The sequence below is a fragment of the Poecilia reticulata genome, linkage group LG1 (assembly GCF_000633615.1).
Source record: "Poecilia reticulata strain Guanapo linkage group LG1, Guppy_female_1.0+MT, whole genome shotgun sequence".
NCBI lineage: Eukaryota > Metazoa > Chordata > Actinopteri > Cyprinodontiformes > Poeciliidae > Poecilia > Poecilia reticulata.
In genome coordinates this window covers 18,392,434-18,409,444 of record NC_024331.1, presented here as the reverse complement: position 1 = coordinate 18,409,444, position 17,011 = coordinate 18,392,434, and the positions used below count along the sequence as shown (strand labels likewise).

At 40.3% G+C, this 17,011-nt stretch overlaps 1 protein-coding gene across 1 annotated transcript in view; it reads right to left on the bottom strand.

Moving 5' to 3' along the window:
- Positions 1-17,011, bottom strand: part of mxd4 (MAX dimerization protein 4) — a 29,131-nt gene that overhangs the window by 10,176 nt on the left and 1,944 nt on the right. Inside the window, exon 3 of the mRNA XM_008411950.2 lies at positions 10,634-10,663. Within this exon, the coding sequence (XP_008410172.1) occupies positions 10,634-10,663 (30 nt within the window). The remainder of the gene's footprint in view (positions 1-10,633; positions 10,664-17,011) is intronic.

The window sequence follows — 17,011 nt, the reverse complement described above, 5'->3', positions numbered from 1 at the left end:
GAAATCACCACCTGACTGTTTTCACGAGCTGAGTACCACGGGAGGATTTGTGTTTAACCTCTGGCCTTCACTCCCCCCTCTCCATCAGGGACTGGGTGCCAAAACAAAGCCAAGACTTTAGGGAGGAAAAAAAAAGGAACTCAAAAACGACACTGCTTAAAGTGAAAAAAGTTATTTAAACTGCTGATGCACACTTCAGTTTTGCTGAGTTCGGATCTTGTTTTTTTTTGTTGTTTTTTTGTTTTTTAGCTAAGACCTGCTTGTTTTGTTGCTAAGGGAACTTGCAGCAACTTGCCAATTTATATAGATGCTCCTATAGAGCTAGTTAGAAAAGAGGTAGCTGCTCACACACACACACAAGCACACACACAAACACACTGGTCCTCCTAGATATAGAGTGTCCCAGGATGCCTTTGTGTCCCCCCACAAAGAGCTATAGGGCCTGAGAAGGCAACCTAGTGCAAACAACAAGTCTTCACCCGTCACTCACTGAGCTGTTTAATGAACTTAAAGCCATGCATTCCTTTTCCCATGCATGCACGACAGAGTGGCACATCTGGCACAGAGCCAAGCCTGCAGAACCGAGGTCAGATGTCGTCAGAATCTCCGCTGCGGTTTTTCTTGTAACTGCTAGAGTTGGCACGCTATGACCTCCGCTAAGGTTAAAGAGGACGATACATTAGAACGTCCAGCTCAGGCTCTGTTTTTGCCAGAGCCTGTGAGACATCAGCGTACGAGATGATGCTTCAACAACTGGGTCTCAAAAGGACCCAGCAACAAAACTTCGAATGCAGTGTAGAGGGAAGGAAGGGTCGGTTTGAGATTGTTATGGTGAAACTTCCTGTAAAATGGTCAGCATTTAAACAAAAAAGCACAACATGATGTAACTTCTTCTAACTGCATATAGACTATTTCAATTCTAATTAGGTTCTCTGTGACATTTATACGCTACAAAAGTGGTTTCTGCAGTCCAAAACATAGTAATTAGTATTAGTGCTTATTAATACTGTGCATAGTTTTACATTTTCAAGTTTTGTTTACTAGTTAGTTTACTCTGCCATATCCCAGAATGCAATGGGAAGGCATTGGTTCAAGTTTGCAGAGTTCTCTTGGCAGTAATCACACCCTAAACAAACCACTCCTCCTGACGGTCTTGGTACGGCTGTTTTGGTCCGAGTTCTGGTGTGATTGGTGTGTCCATATCAACACAAACAAACCACACCGTGGAGTGAAATTAAAAAATTCGTTATAAACAGAGTGAGCAGCTTAGATGTGAAACTTCCCAAAAAGAGATGTTGGGGTTAGGGATGGTGATTGGAAATGAACGTCCAAATCAAATTTTTAGTCTAGGGCCCCAAAAAATCTTGTGCTGTCTCCAAGCAACCCCTGAATTTACTAGGAGCAATAAGATGAAAAACTTTAAGTAGTTTTGAAAACACAACACCTGTAAGCAGTGTGTGCTTGCATCTGACATGTTGATTTTAAAATAAGCATTCAAGTCCTACTTTTAAAAGGTCACAACAAAACACTGTTTATCTTCGTCACACAGGTAGAAAAATAAATGTTCCCTCTTTGCGCTCCTAATGACATTACTTAGCTGAACCTGGGCGTTATGTTATAATTTTAGGAGAGAGTTTTCTGCTTTCTAAAACAGCAGTTTTGCTCACTTTAATGCAAACAAAAGAGCAAAATTAAAAGTAGAGAGAAACAGCCCTCTGTAAACATTTTGTGCATGGTCCCTTTACAGCGTGTCTCCCCAGCGAGAGGCGTTGCGTGAGCTCGGATCGCCATAGTGAGACGCCCTGGAATGCAAAGCTGCCAGCAGAGCGCCTCTACATCTGGCTGGCAGGTTCCTGAGGAGAACGAGGCAGATGGGAGGGAAGGTTGGAGGGTCGGCGAGGGACCAAGCCCAGGGGCCCTGCCGAGAAAACGACACACGCAATCCTTCAGCAGCCCTTCATTAGTCTGCCTGTCACCCTCCGGGCCTGCCAAAGACATGTTTACATTCAACACAAAGCCGGAGCGCCGTCTCGGGGAGGCGAGACCTAAAAGAAGTTACTGCGGCAGTTCATATGAAACCAGAGGGCTGGTTCGCCACGCTGCCCACGTCAGCGATACGGAAGGCGCACACACCTCGAGACACGAGAAGCTTTTATCGCCACGATATGAAATGTCAGTCGTCTGGGACGAGCCGTGTTTGCTTTCTGTCATCGAAGACGCCACGCCCATTGAGAGCAGTGACAGCTACCGAGGTGAGGCAGACGGATACAAGTTCCCCCCTCGACCCAGATCCCGACTGCTGGAACATGGCTCTCGCTCACCCTCACATGACCCGACTCTCGCGCATATTCAGTGAACAGAAACCTGACCGTGGTCTCCCTTTTCATAGAAAAAACTCTTCAGGAAAGTCTTCAGCGTGCTTTCAAGTGTGATTAAAGTTCAGGAAATAGTAGTATTTGTGTGCGGCTGACACGTCGTAGTAAAACTACCACGCAACAAACAGGAATTTCCACAGGGCGTGCTTGGGAATGCCGAGTAATTGGATTCATTTGATTGTTGTAGTGTACTGAAACGATCCCCTTGTGTGTATACGGATCATTGCAAAATCCCTTCCACAGAGAAGCCAGCTTACAGTGGTGTTAACAGAAAAACACATGTGAACTGGATTTTAAAGAGGTGGGCGCGTGAGAGAGCGAACGCGGAGGCGCGGTTTACCCCTTATGCGTCTGGGAGCCTTTCCAGGGCAACGCCAAAACGGCAGACCTGAACGTTACCCGTCTACTGCTGCGTGTGCCGAAAAGCACATCTGCACAGTTTGCATGGACCAGCAGAGACAAGTTCCCGGAGCCCAATAAACACATCAAACCCTTATTATAGCGAGCTTTTATAGTGATCTCAGTCAATATTTAACAAACAAGATAGTAGTGGCATGACATTAGATTTCTGACTCCTTGTTGACTGGGAAAGTTAGATAGTTAACCAGAGACGGGCCAATTTAGTGCTTCAGGAGTCTTTTTTTTTTCTATAAAGTTTTTTGAATATTTTAGCTCATTATGGTTTATGCAGAATTGAATCTTTGAAACAAGATTACTGCATGAACTTAAAAAGTCATCAAAGCATTTAAATTAAAAATTTCACTTTTCAGGCCTTTAAAAGACGTAAACAAGTGCAGATTTAGGCTGTATTACAATTGGTTTGTATTTTATTTTTTTAATTCATTTATCTTCCTGTGGATTTGTAAGTAATCTCTTTTACTCATTTACTTATGTTATTGGAAAATGAACATATTTATCGTAGTTCTGGCCTTCACCTCCTGAACCTGCTCTAGTTTAGGTTTGCTTAGCAGATTTCAATACAAATAATCTTGTTAACTAGCTAAGGATATTGTTTTATGTAGCTTTTACATTTAAGTCAAGAGGCTCATTAAAAGGGAGTTTTAAAAAGTCTCACATTCACTCACTAAAACTTAGCAGAAGGTATTTTTAAAATAATAATAAAAAGGTAGATGGTGTAGTGTGTAGTCACGTGTGACTGCTTTCTTGCCAGAAGAATTGAAACGAGCTCCAGCGAATGCAGCTGCAGAACACTGTGGAGTTTTGAGCTCCCCAAGCCATCCACTGAGTCTCCCCCATAAATTCAGCCTCTGTTACTTAACTCCACATTCCAGCATATGTGCTGCATGCTCCGCTGACCTGAATTTCAGGCTGCCTGGTTGACACACACATACTGTAGCAGCCAGCCAGTGTGTGTGTGCTTCTCATTCCACTCCTTCTGCCGTACTCGAGAACGTCTCGACGAACAGTTTCCTTTTCAGGTGCATGCGGTTTGGATCAAAGCGTGAAAGGTTGGAGCAGCAAACCTCTCTCATCTTACTCCTTTTGAAACCAACCAAACAAAATCTCGCTTTGTTTAAGGAACATCTAAACATAGCGCTTTATTAGGGAAACCAACTTAAAGCTGCTTCGTTAAAATTTGTAAGCTTCCTCTTTGGAGTATGTTTAGACTCCAACATATGACCCAAGCACCAGTGCACCTAAATGTACAGATGTTAAGGCTGCGTCCAGCATGGTTTCTCTTGTAAGCATCAAGATGTTGTGAGTTAATGATTAGAGGTTTTGCCAGAGGACACCCTGCAGCACCAGATGAAAAGCAAAGGAGGAACATTCTTCGCTAAATGTAGGTCTGAAGCACTCGTATTCTCGTATTCTAGGTGTTTCCATGCGAGTGGCTGCATAAGCAAAAAATGTGTGATGAATTTCAAAAACATCTAAAGATCTGTGGCACTCTGGATCAATTGTGTGGCACAAATTCACCTGTTTGGTTTCTACATGTTACCAATTTGTCCTAATTTACTTTTATTTCATACCCATTAAAAATAAAATACGTTCTACCTGAGCACTGTGTAACAGCTTATTGATGTCTTATGGGGAAAAAATTGCCATAAACATTATCAAAAGTTATGCATAATTAAGAATTTAGAATTTCTATACATGTAAGGTGAGATCCTCCAGTCTAAAATGAGATTAGAAATTGCAAATGGTGTATGTTTTACAGACTGATGCAGATAAAAACACGTCTTTTTTTTTTTCTAATCAGAATTTGTCTATGCAGTCGGTCTGGTCATATTCCTGTTTTTATGTGTGGCAGCCTTGATGTAGTGCAGCATAACAGCAGCATTCAGTCTTGTTATTGCTCCTCATTCTTTGAGCACTGTGACTGTAATGAATGTGACTGTGTCCATGATCATCATTCATTATATTAGCTGCTTGTGTAAGACCTGGGACTCCAGATCGCCACGCACAGGAGGAATTTAACTGACACTGTGGCAGAGGGGGAAGTAAATTACACACGCAATCATGTGAGTGTGCACACATCACATTTGAACAAACCTGGAGGGAGGAAAGAAACTTTCCTCGCTGTTGAAACTGCTAACCAGCAAAGCAGAAGACAGCTTTTAAAGTGGTTTTGCACCTCGCCGTCTAAAATAAAAACAAAAGAACTAGCAAGTCAAAACTGATCAAGGTGTTCGGTTGAAAGGCAAGTTGTCCTGCAACTTCGCCCTGCCTCGGGTTCTGCTGACTCAAACACTTTCAGCAAGCAGAAACGGAGAGCCAGAACAAGGAGGTGGAGAGGGGAAGGGAAGTCAAGATAACAGAAAAACCAGATGTGGTCTCTGGGGTGAAGAGGGAGAAAGCAGAGGGGTGAAGAAACAAGAGGGGAGTGCATGGGATGCCTTTTCGTTCAAACATGGGTATAATTCAAATGGCTCAGTGGGGAGCCGACTGCCCTATAGGCACACACAGGAGTTTTTCGAGGGGGAAAACTCATTCATCTCAGCTAGGAGAAGAGGACAGCAGAGGAGTAAATTTAATTAGCGAGAAGATTAGGCTGACAAATGGCCTGCTCGCTCCTGAAGTGTGTGTGAATTTAAAACAGGATTCAGTCGGCGCTCCGGCACATTGTCTGCACTGCAGGACGGCGAAGTAAGAAATCACTATTTGGAGGAAAAATAAATCTGGTGATCTCAATTAAGTCAAAAACCAGAGTGTTAAAAATAGGAGAGAAAATCCTTCCCTTGCTGAAGAGAAGTGGAAGCTCAAATGCTCAGCAATATTTTACTGAGTTTAGAGTTCCTGTGAACAGGTGCACAAGGGAAAGGGAAGGTTGAGTAACTTCTCAGTGCTGGTTGAAAGGGAAACATGTGGCATGATAAGTGCGTCACAGACATCATCGAGAGCGGTTGAAGAAAGAAAGGGGAAGGAAGCAATGCCAGAGGATACCAACCACACAGGACCAATTGGTTTCTCGATAAACTCCAGCTGAAGCTCTGCCGCTCTGGTAAGGGCAGAAAGCACAAGAATAAGCAGAACCACAACAGAGGCTGTCTAAATGGAGCTGCCGTGGCTAAAGTCGGGCTGCTGCAGATAAGCAGGCTACGTCGGGGACAGATGACCCAGTGGGACCCCAGCACCCGCCCCGCAGACGACTCCGTCTGATAACGAGACACAAATATATGCAGGGTGCCTCCTGAATGCCTGCCAAGGCAGCAGCGACAGACGCCCAAAAGCAGAAGATCAAAGCATAGCAGTGAGAGAAACCGATGCCAGAGCGAAATGTAGAACTGAGCACATCTATTTAGTTTGTAAACTATTGCAATACATCTGCAACGTGACTTCTTTTCACATCTATGGCTATAAGAATGTCTATTTTTGGGAAGAAGCTCTTTCATCTATGATGCAAATGATAAATTGCCACGGTGCCTTAAATTAGCCATCACTCACAATTATTGTTAACTGCGCAATTAGGATTGATCAAGATTTAATGCACTTTCATAAAATTATTTTTGTGTTAAATAAATCTGAATAATTCACTTAAGTTAAGTTGTTCATACCTCTGTATGATACAGATCTAAAGACTCTTAATTTGACCAACATTTCTCTTTTAACAGGAAATAATGCTAACATTATGGAGTGGTCTGACTTGAATCTGTGCAGGGAGCTAAAGATTAGGGTGACCAGATAAACTTTCCAACAGTCAAACGCCTTTTACATGGTTTGATTTTTAGAGCTCTGTGTCTCATTTCAAAAACTTACTTTTTGGTTGAAAACATAATACATTTAAATCTACCTGGAGAATTTTTTTTTTTTTTTGAAGGACAGCATTACACTTGGCATACATTGTGGATTTTGCATAAATACTTTCATGGAAACAAAACTGTAAAACATCTTTTTCCTGCCAATCAGGTATAATAAATTCCAGTAGCATGTCTAACCACCCCACCTATAAAATATGCCTTGCGGCATTTAAGCTGGACATTTATTTGCCAATTAGACTGCCTTGTGAATGTTAAAGGATGGCTCTGTGCTCTTGGAGGGTGAACCAAAACATCCCAACCTTTGACCACATAACGACACAGAGTCAGGGCTCGAACAGCAGCCCCTCCCTGAAGAGGCGTCCGATGGCTCGATGGAAGAGAAAGGTGATGACTACGACACTGGGATTGCTGGGGATTTAACATGTCTGCATGTCTAAAAAGATGTTTCAAACTGGTTGAACAAGTCAATCAGAAGAGTTTTGGTTTCAAAATTAATCAGCAGACCAGGAATTTTTCAACATCTTCATTGAAGTTGTTGGACGTGAGAATAAAAAAGGAAAGAACCTAGACAACCACTGACTAGAAAACTGCTCTCATTTTAACACAACAGTCTGACTACTAGAACAAATCCATATCAATGTAATGACACTGAAACCCTAAACTAAAACGAGAAAATATGCTTTAGTGTTAATGAGTTTTAAGTATTACTTAGCCCTATTCTAGAGGGTTAATTATCCATAGACATTTGATATACTTGTTATAACACAAAAATGATCGACTATTTATGCTAGCTTTAGGTGTGATATTTTAAATATTAAGTCATAACTTGAAAATGCAGACCAGCTGAACTGAAATAGAAATGTCCAACTTTAGCTACTGTAGCTAATATTTCTGCTATTGGGAGTTTAACAGTACAAATAAGTTGATTTGTGCATATGGGGTAAGGGTTCAATTCACATTCAGAGCCACAACAACATATATACCGAGGTTAAATGTCAGGTTCCTTTACTAAACCAGTGGACCAAATAAAAACCCTCTCAAAAACAGACAGATGTTGCAAGCGAGGACGCTCCAACAGAGAGAACAAATTATAGCAGACATAAATTATTCACTGTATTTGCAGATATTCTCAGGCACAGCAAAGTGTGAGATTATGTATATACACTGCTTGCCATATATCCCCCAGTAGTCCCCCACTGATAGAGCAGTATCACTAGAGGCATGACGTTTTTGCACATCGCTGATAAAAAAAAAATAAAAGGAGGAGTCTTCCAGCTCATGTGAGAAATCGCTACCAATTATTCCAGCCTTACATTTAGTTTGAAGGGTTTTAAATAGTTACCCTACCTAATATTTTATTGCTGTGGATTTTAATACAATACATGTGGATGTTGTCATGGGCCGGCAGGAGAGTTGCACAGTGTTGCACCTTCAAGCCATTATGAATCATCGATATTTAAAACAAAAACCTATAACATGATCTTACTGCTCGTTTCTAAAATAGAAAAAATAAAAAATATTCCTACCACTGACAAATCAGTTTGATACATTAAATAATATAAATAGTGATCAGTATGAATTAAAATATAATATAACCAACAGTGTCAATTTAGTCTTTTGATTTTAAGGTAAAAAATATAGAATGAAAACCTGGTAAATTTTCAACTGACTGCTTTCACAAGGGCCTAGCTTGTGTGCCGTAAAGATTTGCCGGGAAAGAAACAACATTGCATCAATAGTTACTATTACTTCCACGTATACCCAGATGTGACAGCTAAAGTATGTAGTGCAGGACCTGCACCGTCACAAGGTCCTGACGTGTGCAGCGGACCTTGTAATTTGAGGGCACATGCTCAGACAAAGATTCGCCTCATAGCTTTGCAAATAATGAAAATTACATCGATGAGTGTATGGGGCCCTGTCATTACAAACAGAGACGGAAAATTTCCATGCAAACAGTCACAAGTCTAACAAAAAAAAAACAAAACACATGATGACATATTGACGGGGCAATTGTACCCAATAAAGGTCATGATGCTGATAAACTGTAGGAGAACTCAGGTGTTTACTAAATATAGTTACGGCTATCTACCTTTTTAAACAAGCTTATGATAAGAGAAGTGTGGAAGCTGGTTGTAGACGTCTTTACTGTCATGTGCATTTGTCAATTTGGCTGATCATCACTTCGTTGGCAACAACCAACCACACCCGTCATTGGACATGAGGAAACTTCTGTGTCTCAACCCCGCGGCGTAATCATCCAGGTCCTACGTCTATGTCTCGCAGGTCACGGAGGAATATGTCCTTACTTGTTTCACTTTATGCAACACACACACACACACACACGCACGCACGCACGCACGCACGCACACACTATTACTCACTGCCAGACATGTGACTGGCAAACCCCAAGCCTCGACAGTGTGTGTCAGCACTTAAACACGCCCATTTCAGCCACTGCTCATATGCTGCCGGTCACATCAGCTGTTTCTTGAAAGCCACAAAAAAAACGCCAGCTGCATTTACAGGAAATCAAAGAGCTCAAAGAATTTACATCTTTTTATCGCGCCTTGCAAAAGTATTCATACCTGCTGAACTTCTGCTGATAGGGCAACTATGAGTTCACAAATGTGGCCTTGGGGTATAGAAGAGTGGAAGAAGAAAGCCATTGTGGCAAGGAAAAGCACAAATAGTCGAATTTAAAGTTTGCCAAAAGACTTGTAAGTGACTCAGCAAAAATGTGGAGGGAGGCCTGAGGAGAACAAAATTTTACTTTTTGACCTACATGCAAAGCTCTATTATATCTGAAAAATAACACACACTTGTCATTGTCTAACTTGGTAGGGGCTGTTTCATGATGTGGGAGTCTTTTTTTTTCTCCAGTGGGGTCAGAGGTGGTCAGAGTTGATTGGAAGGTGGATGAAACTAAATACAGGGTGATATCAGAAAAAAAAAAACTGTTAGAGGCTTCAAAAGACTTGAGACTGGGGCAGAGATTCCCCTTGCAGCAGAAAAAACCACCCCAGACATACAGCATATTGTCAGAGCTGCTATAGACCAGGTGCTAGAATGGCCCAGTCAAAGTCAAGAACTATATTCTATTAAGAATCACTGGCAAGACTTGGACAAAATTGGGGTTCAAAGATACTCTCCACTCAATCTGACTGAGTTTGAGCTATTTTGCAAAAAAAGCAATGTGCCAACCTTGTGTGAAGATCTAAATATTTATTCAGGGAAGTTGAATAAAAATGTATGCCACAAAACCAGTTTTTATTGCTTAAAAATATCGACAACCATTTATCCTTGCCCTTCCGCTTAATAATTAGACAGTACTCATTGTTAGCCTATCAAGCTAAATCCCACCAGAATACTTTCAAGTTTGTAGTTGTAAAATGAAAAATAACATTTTTAATGTGTATGTATGAACATTTTTGCAAGGCAGTCTACAATGCTGGGAAATCACTATTTTGTTTTTCTAACTCGAAGGAGTTTGCTTCCTAGCAAGATGGAAGTCTAAACAGAGCAAAAACAGTCATCTGTGTCTCTCGTGCCCACACCATGAATCGTGAGAGTCGTTCCCAAAAATAAGCTGAAGAAAAACAATTTTGTGCTTGAGAGTGTTGCATGCTGGGAAAAAGCCAGATCAGAGAGTGTGCGTGCCATCTGTGGACTTCTGAGTCTGGAGAAATGACAAAAAAAAAAAAAGGGTCCAGATCCTCCCTGCCTCCATTCACAGCATTATTTTAGGCAGGATTATCTCATTTCTGACAGGATTCCCCCCCCCCCGCTTGTCTGCCTGCGGATTTCAGCTGTGAAATGGAGAAAGATCTAATGCATGTCAAGCTGCACTTTCAAATCATCTCATTATCTAATTTCAGACCCAATGGACTCTTGGAGGAAGACTCTACATCTGATTTGCATTGCAGGTTGATTTTCACTAAGAGGAATAAATCTGATTTCTACCTGCTGCTCGGAAACAGCAGACTTAAAGAAAATGCACAGTGTTGCAGAGTGTCAGAGTGTCAAATATCAACTTACCTGTGTTTTTCAAGCTCATTGTGTGATGATCTGAAAGAAGAAAAGACGAGTGTCAGGACCAGGATCATAACACCCCAAGATCATCACATAGCATGAGATTCTGTGTCATAATAAAAGGCTAAATGTTTTTTTTCTTTTTTTGTATCTAAATGTCGGAGCGAAGAGTCAAATAAGCACATGCAAACAGATCAGAGGGGTTACATTGCACAGTGATGTCATGCAACAAAAAAGGCTCCAAAGTGAACAAATGTGTAGTATATTGTAAGAGATTTGACAAAGAAGGAGCAGAAACATGCTCGGGCATGGCAACAGGTTCTTTTTAACCATCGGCAGCCATTCTGCATAACCCTTCAGCATCATCAGATTTTCATTTAGCATTAATATTTAATAAGATGTTGAGAAAAATGTATATTTTATTCAGGCGAAACAGGTAGTAAAGAGTCAACCAGATATTATTCCAAGAGCACATGTCGATCTAAGCCTGAGCTTCCCAGCGCTGTTGATGATCATCAGGGCGGAAAGGTTAAAGGTTAATGAGGAGTTTGTATTACACAAATCCTTGGTGAGGAACATTCTGTACAGATGGTGGAAATTCAAGACCATTGTTAACCTGCCGGGGAGGGGTCAGCCAACAAAGATAACCCCAGGAGAAAGGTGTGTAATAAGCTGTTATGCTCAGGATCCTCACAAAGGAACTCATGTTTGCCTCTAAGCATCTTAAGGCCTCTTTCACGGCGGCTAGTGTTAATAATACCAAATCCGCTATTAGGGCAACACCACACAGAGCACTTTGAAAACATGTCTGTCTTTATTTAAGAAAAAAAAAAAAAGGAAAACATAACTTTCTGGTTTCATTTTGTGCTTTGAAAAGTACAATACAATGCTGTCTGAATGTTTTTTGCTTTGTATGTGTCAGTTTGTACTCCCCTTGAAAAGGTGTTGTACTCCCACTGACGAATGGCTTTTCAAAGAGATTTTCTAAACTTACAGAAATTGTGACTCTAGTGACTATTACATGCACTCATTAAGTCACTCACGCTCTACTTTTGTCTTTTGTAATGAATATTAGAACTGCAATCAATAGAAATAGGGTGTCATTTGAATTTTTTTTTAAAGTCACAATTCATTTTAAATGCAAGAGAAATTTGAGCACTTCAGAAAAATATTTGTCTCCATAATTTTTTAAAAACCTTTACCATATCACGCTTTTGCTATTTTGGTCATTTTGCACCAACATTTTTCAGGTATGAAAAGTAGCCTTATGCAACGGGACAAGTTGTACTGCCAAACGCCCCACCGTTATTATGTTCTTTTTCTCTTTGAAAACCATTGATTTAAAGTTATTTTCACTAATCTGCTCATTTTTCAACTGAATTAAATAAAAATTTTCAACTGAATTAAATTAAATGTGGCTATATTAGTCATATAAGCTACCATCCCCTGGTCCAAACTGGAAACAAAACCAAAAGCAATAGAAATAGTTTTGAATGTAAGCATATGTCTGTATTAAATTATATGAGATTTGGATTTCATATGATTATCTAAGCCCATATTTCATAAAAATATTACACTACCAATTAACTAATATGAAATGATTACTTAGATCTGTACAAAATTTAATTAAGTTGGAAATTATGTTATAGTTCATTGTTAAAAATATATATTCTAATAAGAATTTGTCAAATTAAGATGGAAACAATAACACAATAACTTTAAAAATACTGTTTCATAAGAGCATCAAAACAAGACTGAAAGCAATTATTTTGTACCGTTTCAGTAGCACAGCAGTACTTATTAAAAATGAAGAACTAAAATACAGTTTTTCTTCGGCTCAAACTACTGCAAATGTAAATGGCACAAAATATTAGAATTTCTTTTTTTATATCCATAGTATATATGTCCCCCTAAGTAGAAGTAGGTATGACATGGAAGGGGCAAAATGTCCTGCACTAAACTAGAACAAATAGAAACATTCACACAAAATTGTGCACAAGGCAGCTGTAGTGTAATGGATTATTATTCATTTGAAAATCTATATTTTCCAGCAAGGAAAGGAGCTGCTTGCCATGGGAAATTTCCTGACAAACCATGAGCCAACTTGTATTTGCCTTGGGAAGATTTTGTACCTGCTTTGACAACCAATAATTTTAAAACATTCTATAATTTCCCATAGTCGACAGTAAGGAAAAATGGTTATGAATCAGCTAAATAATATCTCCTAGTTTTTTGTTGTTGTTTTGTGATTAGCTGATACCAAAAGAGTACACCAACTTAAGATGACATCACAACCATTGTCAACACAATTAAGGTGTACAATAAAATCAAATGGTTAAATATACTGTGAGATTAGGATTTAGATTTATGCATTTTATGACTGTTTATCTTTATCATGCTATCCAGAAAAATAAACTGATATGTGATGGTTAGGAAAATGGACATTAAATATTTTGTGTAGAGATAACAAATGGAAAACACGTGAATTTATGAAGTATGGGTTCGGATTGGCAGAGCTGCAAATTGACCTGCAGTCATAAACACGTTCCATCACAAGAAAGGCTCTAAATTACAACGTAGCAGCCAAGATCTTATGCTGTGGCTCTGATTTGCTACATCAAACGATGAGAACAAACTGTGCAGGAAAAAGGCAGCACATCTGGCCCTGGACAGAATATCAACAGAAAGTGGGTCATATAACAGGAACATGAGCCTAAGCAAACAACATGGTTTTTGACAACGAATCTTAAATGGGATGAGGGAATTGTTGCTAAGTAGGTAATGAAGTAAGTAAAAAAAAAAGTTTTAAGGACTTGCAGTAAACAGCTCGCACTACAACCAAAGCTGTTCTGCTTGCCTTACAGCTGAAGTGGGAAACTGATCGACATTTACAAGGGGAGACGTCCAGCTGCAGCAGAGGGTCACACCCCTGCTGACTGCAAATTCTCACCAATTTTTAGTGCTACCGCTTTGCGAAACTGGAACAATTTAGTGTAGCCGAGGAGAGCTTTCTGCCAAGCTTCATGACAGAAATATGTAAAGTTCAAAACTTTTAAGTGCCATTCTTAAAGCAGAGCCTCAAATTTAAAATGTGTTTTTCAATCGTGGCCAATAGCTGCAAAGAGAAAATGCAGGGAGAGCTCAGGTGAACTGATCCCCCCCCCACACACAGCAAGGGACTGTGACACCCCATGCACGCTGTGCGCACTGCTGCAGTTTCTGCATGACGGCTGATCAGCGGCGAAGGACGCGGAATAAAAACGGCTCTCAGACGTCTGGAGGCTTCAGACGCTGCAGAATTCCTCAGCGTGCATGGGCTATTCCGAGGACAGACTCCCCCCGTTGTGACACGCAGGCATCCGGGAGGGCAACCGAAACAGGCCCTCTGTTCATGAGGGCGTCATGGATACCGTGGCAACAAAAACAAAAACAGCAACAACAAAAGGGGCCAGACTGACAACAAGCCCTTTTCAGACTTTCCACCACCCTAGAGCCCCCCCGCCCCCCCTGCCAAGCTCACGAAAGCAGTGGTTCCCACAGCTGTACCGCAACAACAAGGCAGTTCGACGTGCTGAAAGGGTTACGGCTGACCCGTCTGCACAATATCATCCCAGAAGGAGCACAGGATGTCACACCGCTGCAGATCTAAGAAGGCAGACAAAGAGCTTCGCTCCCAGCCCGGAGGAAGTTGCGCTATTGAAAGATGTAGAAATTGGAGGAAAATGTCCCAGTCAAAGCACGAGGCCCGAGCAGGAAATCGTGAGGAGGAAGAAGGGAATGCTCCCACCCACAGGTTAAACCACACATTTTTACATGTTATGTAAAAGCACTGTGTCTGGCATGCAAAACCAATGATGCCCTGTATCAGTTTTTAGAAGGAAGTAACACAGCAAAGGCCATCCCCTGAACATTTCCATACTCACAGGAAGGAATTCAAGGCTGAAAATAAAACTCTTTTTTATGTGACTATTTATATGCGAGTGTAGTACAGAGGAGTCTCAGTGAAACAGAAACTAGTAAACAGCCAAAACACAGCGATAATCTCTAAGAAACACAATGGGGACCGCTTCTTGCTATACATACATGTGAAATATTATTTTGCTTATTCTCCCCACGACAGACTCAGAAACATGTCACCCGTAATTCTGCCAAGTCGACCGTCTTTTTAAATTCTTTTAAACCTGATTAATGTTACATTTTCTTCAGGTCCACCCACCGACTTGTAGGGGATGCCCATGCATAAAACTAATGGAGGAGAGGAGTTTTAATTAAGGGCAGTCACATTAAGATGAAGAGAAAAATCGGTCCTCGAACTTGGTGGGCGTGGGTTCGTTCCACAGGTATGTGTGTGGGCCACCACACCCAGCACACACATCCGCACTCCCTTTTCATCATTCACCCGTTTATTGAAAGGATGCATTTCCTTGTAAGACCAACAGAATGTTGTAGGAACTGGATGAACTTGAAGTATCGTTTTAATTTCACAAAACTTAAAACCAAATATTAGCTCTTAACCTCAACCGATCACCCGCTGCATAGTTTGCTACTGTGAAATTACTTCCTAACCATTTAACAGATCAACTTTTTTTTTTAAATCTTAATCAGCATGTAATTGTACAAACAAAAATATAATTCATACAAATTCCCTTAGACAGTCACAACTTATCCAGACTAACATCCACAGTTACTGACCAATTAAATACACTATTACACACCAGGATCAAATAAGTCTCAAAAAAAGAATAGGGTTACAAAAAAAAAAAAAATCCAGATTAGTCTCCTATTGAGGGTGTGTCTCCATACGATGCAATACATTTCGCAGAGACAAATGAAGGGAAGCTCAAGCTGGTGTGACAACTCTGTTTTTAGCAACATGAGCTTAAAAGATTTATTACCCGATCGATGACTCAAGTTTCATTTGAAATAGGCTGTGGTTTGTCACATGTAAAGATTCGTTTGTCAGCACGTAAAAAGAGTAATTTAAGATTTTTGCAGCAAAGTTCAACATTTATCCAGCAGCAATAAACTTTTTTTTTTTTTTTTTTAGTATAAATCCAGATTTGATTAACCCGAGAACCAAAGCTGGGTCCTAGCGGGGCCAAGACTAAAGAGGCTTTTCAACAACGTGTACGTCAAAAATGTCATACATTGACGCAAGCACTATTTTACGAACCTTTAAGTCATTCTTACATTTGCACTGGATGATTATTTAGTGAGAAACAAATTATTTATATCTGAAAATGGAGATGAGAGGTTGCGCACCACTAATGACACATGTAAAGGATTTCCAACCCAGTTACGACAAAGCTGGAAAAAAAAAACTGGTCAAACTATTAAAAAAAAAACACTTTTCCTTTACTTTGACCAAAAAAGTTTAACATGTTCTGCTATCAGTATGATTTTCACACTGGATGACCATCAGTAGCACACTGCCTCCCTCCTTCATTTCATGTGTAAATGGTTATAAGCTTCTCTGTAAATAGCTATCTAATACAAATGTGGTGATGGTTTGAAGTTAAATGAAATGTCCAGAGTGTCAAATCCTGCTGGTAAAATATTAGTCATAAGTATGTTTCCAGTGTCAAGCTAAACCAAGATTTTAAAGATGTTATGGTTGCAGCCACCTGGAACTGTACATGCGCTATAATTTAAGTATGTAATTTAATTTAATTCGGATTAATTTGCACCGATACCATGTTATACCTTTGCAGTCTTGTGTCAATTCGAACCCATGTCAGGGATGTTTTGTGCCCACACAGATCATTTAAAGACACTGGTTTACTTGAAGTCATCTGGACGTTGCTCAGAGTTGCAAAACGTAAGTATGAAGAGAGGACGGAATCTCTTACATTTCATAAGAGTCGAGTAATCCATGCGGTGATCAGAACAGCAATCGGTAATACTACCAAGAAAAATACATTCATCTAACTGGTAAATATTTGGGTTTGTAATGGTTGTTTACAGGTATAACTGGGAGCATGTGGGAATGAAATGGGAGCATTTTGGCACAAATTATTAGGAAAGAATTGGCAAAGGTAAACTGACTCAGACCTCAGGGGTTGATTGTCACATTACACAATCACCATTTCAAAAACTCTGCAGATTGAAATCTTTTCTAATAAGAGGAATTGACTTCCACGGGATTTTTTTGCCATTCATGATCCAATTTGTTTCCTCCTTTGGAGACAATGAGTGCCCACTCTGATGACCAACGACTTAAAGTAGTTTTTGGAATTCTGCTACCGTAAGGAAATATTCTAAATGAAACATCATGGCAGGGTTATTTTGGTGTGAATGTTCATCATTTTGCCCTTTCATATCTCTGTAGTGTATCAAGGTCACTTGATACACAACTCTTTTATGCACTAAATAGTGCTGATCTCC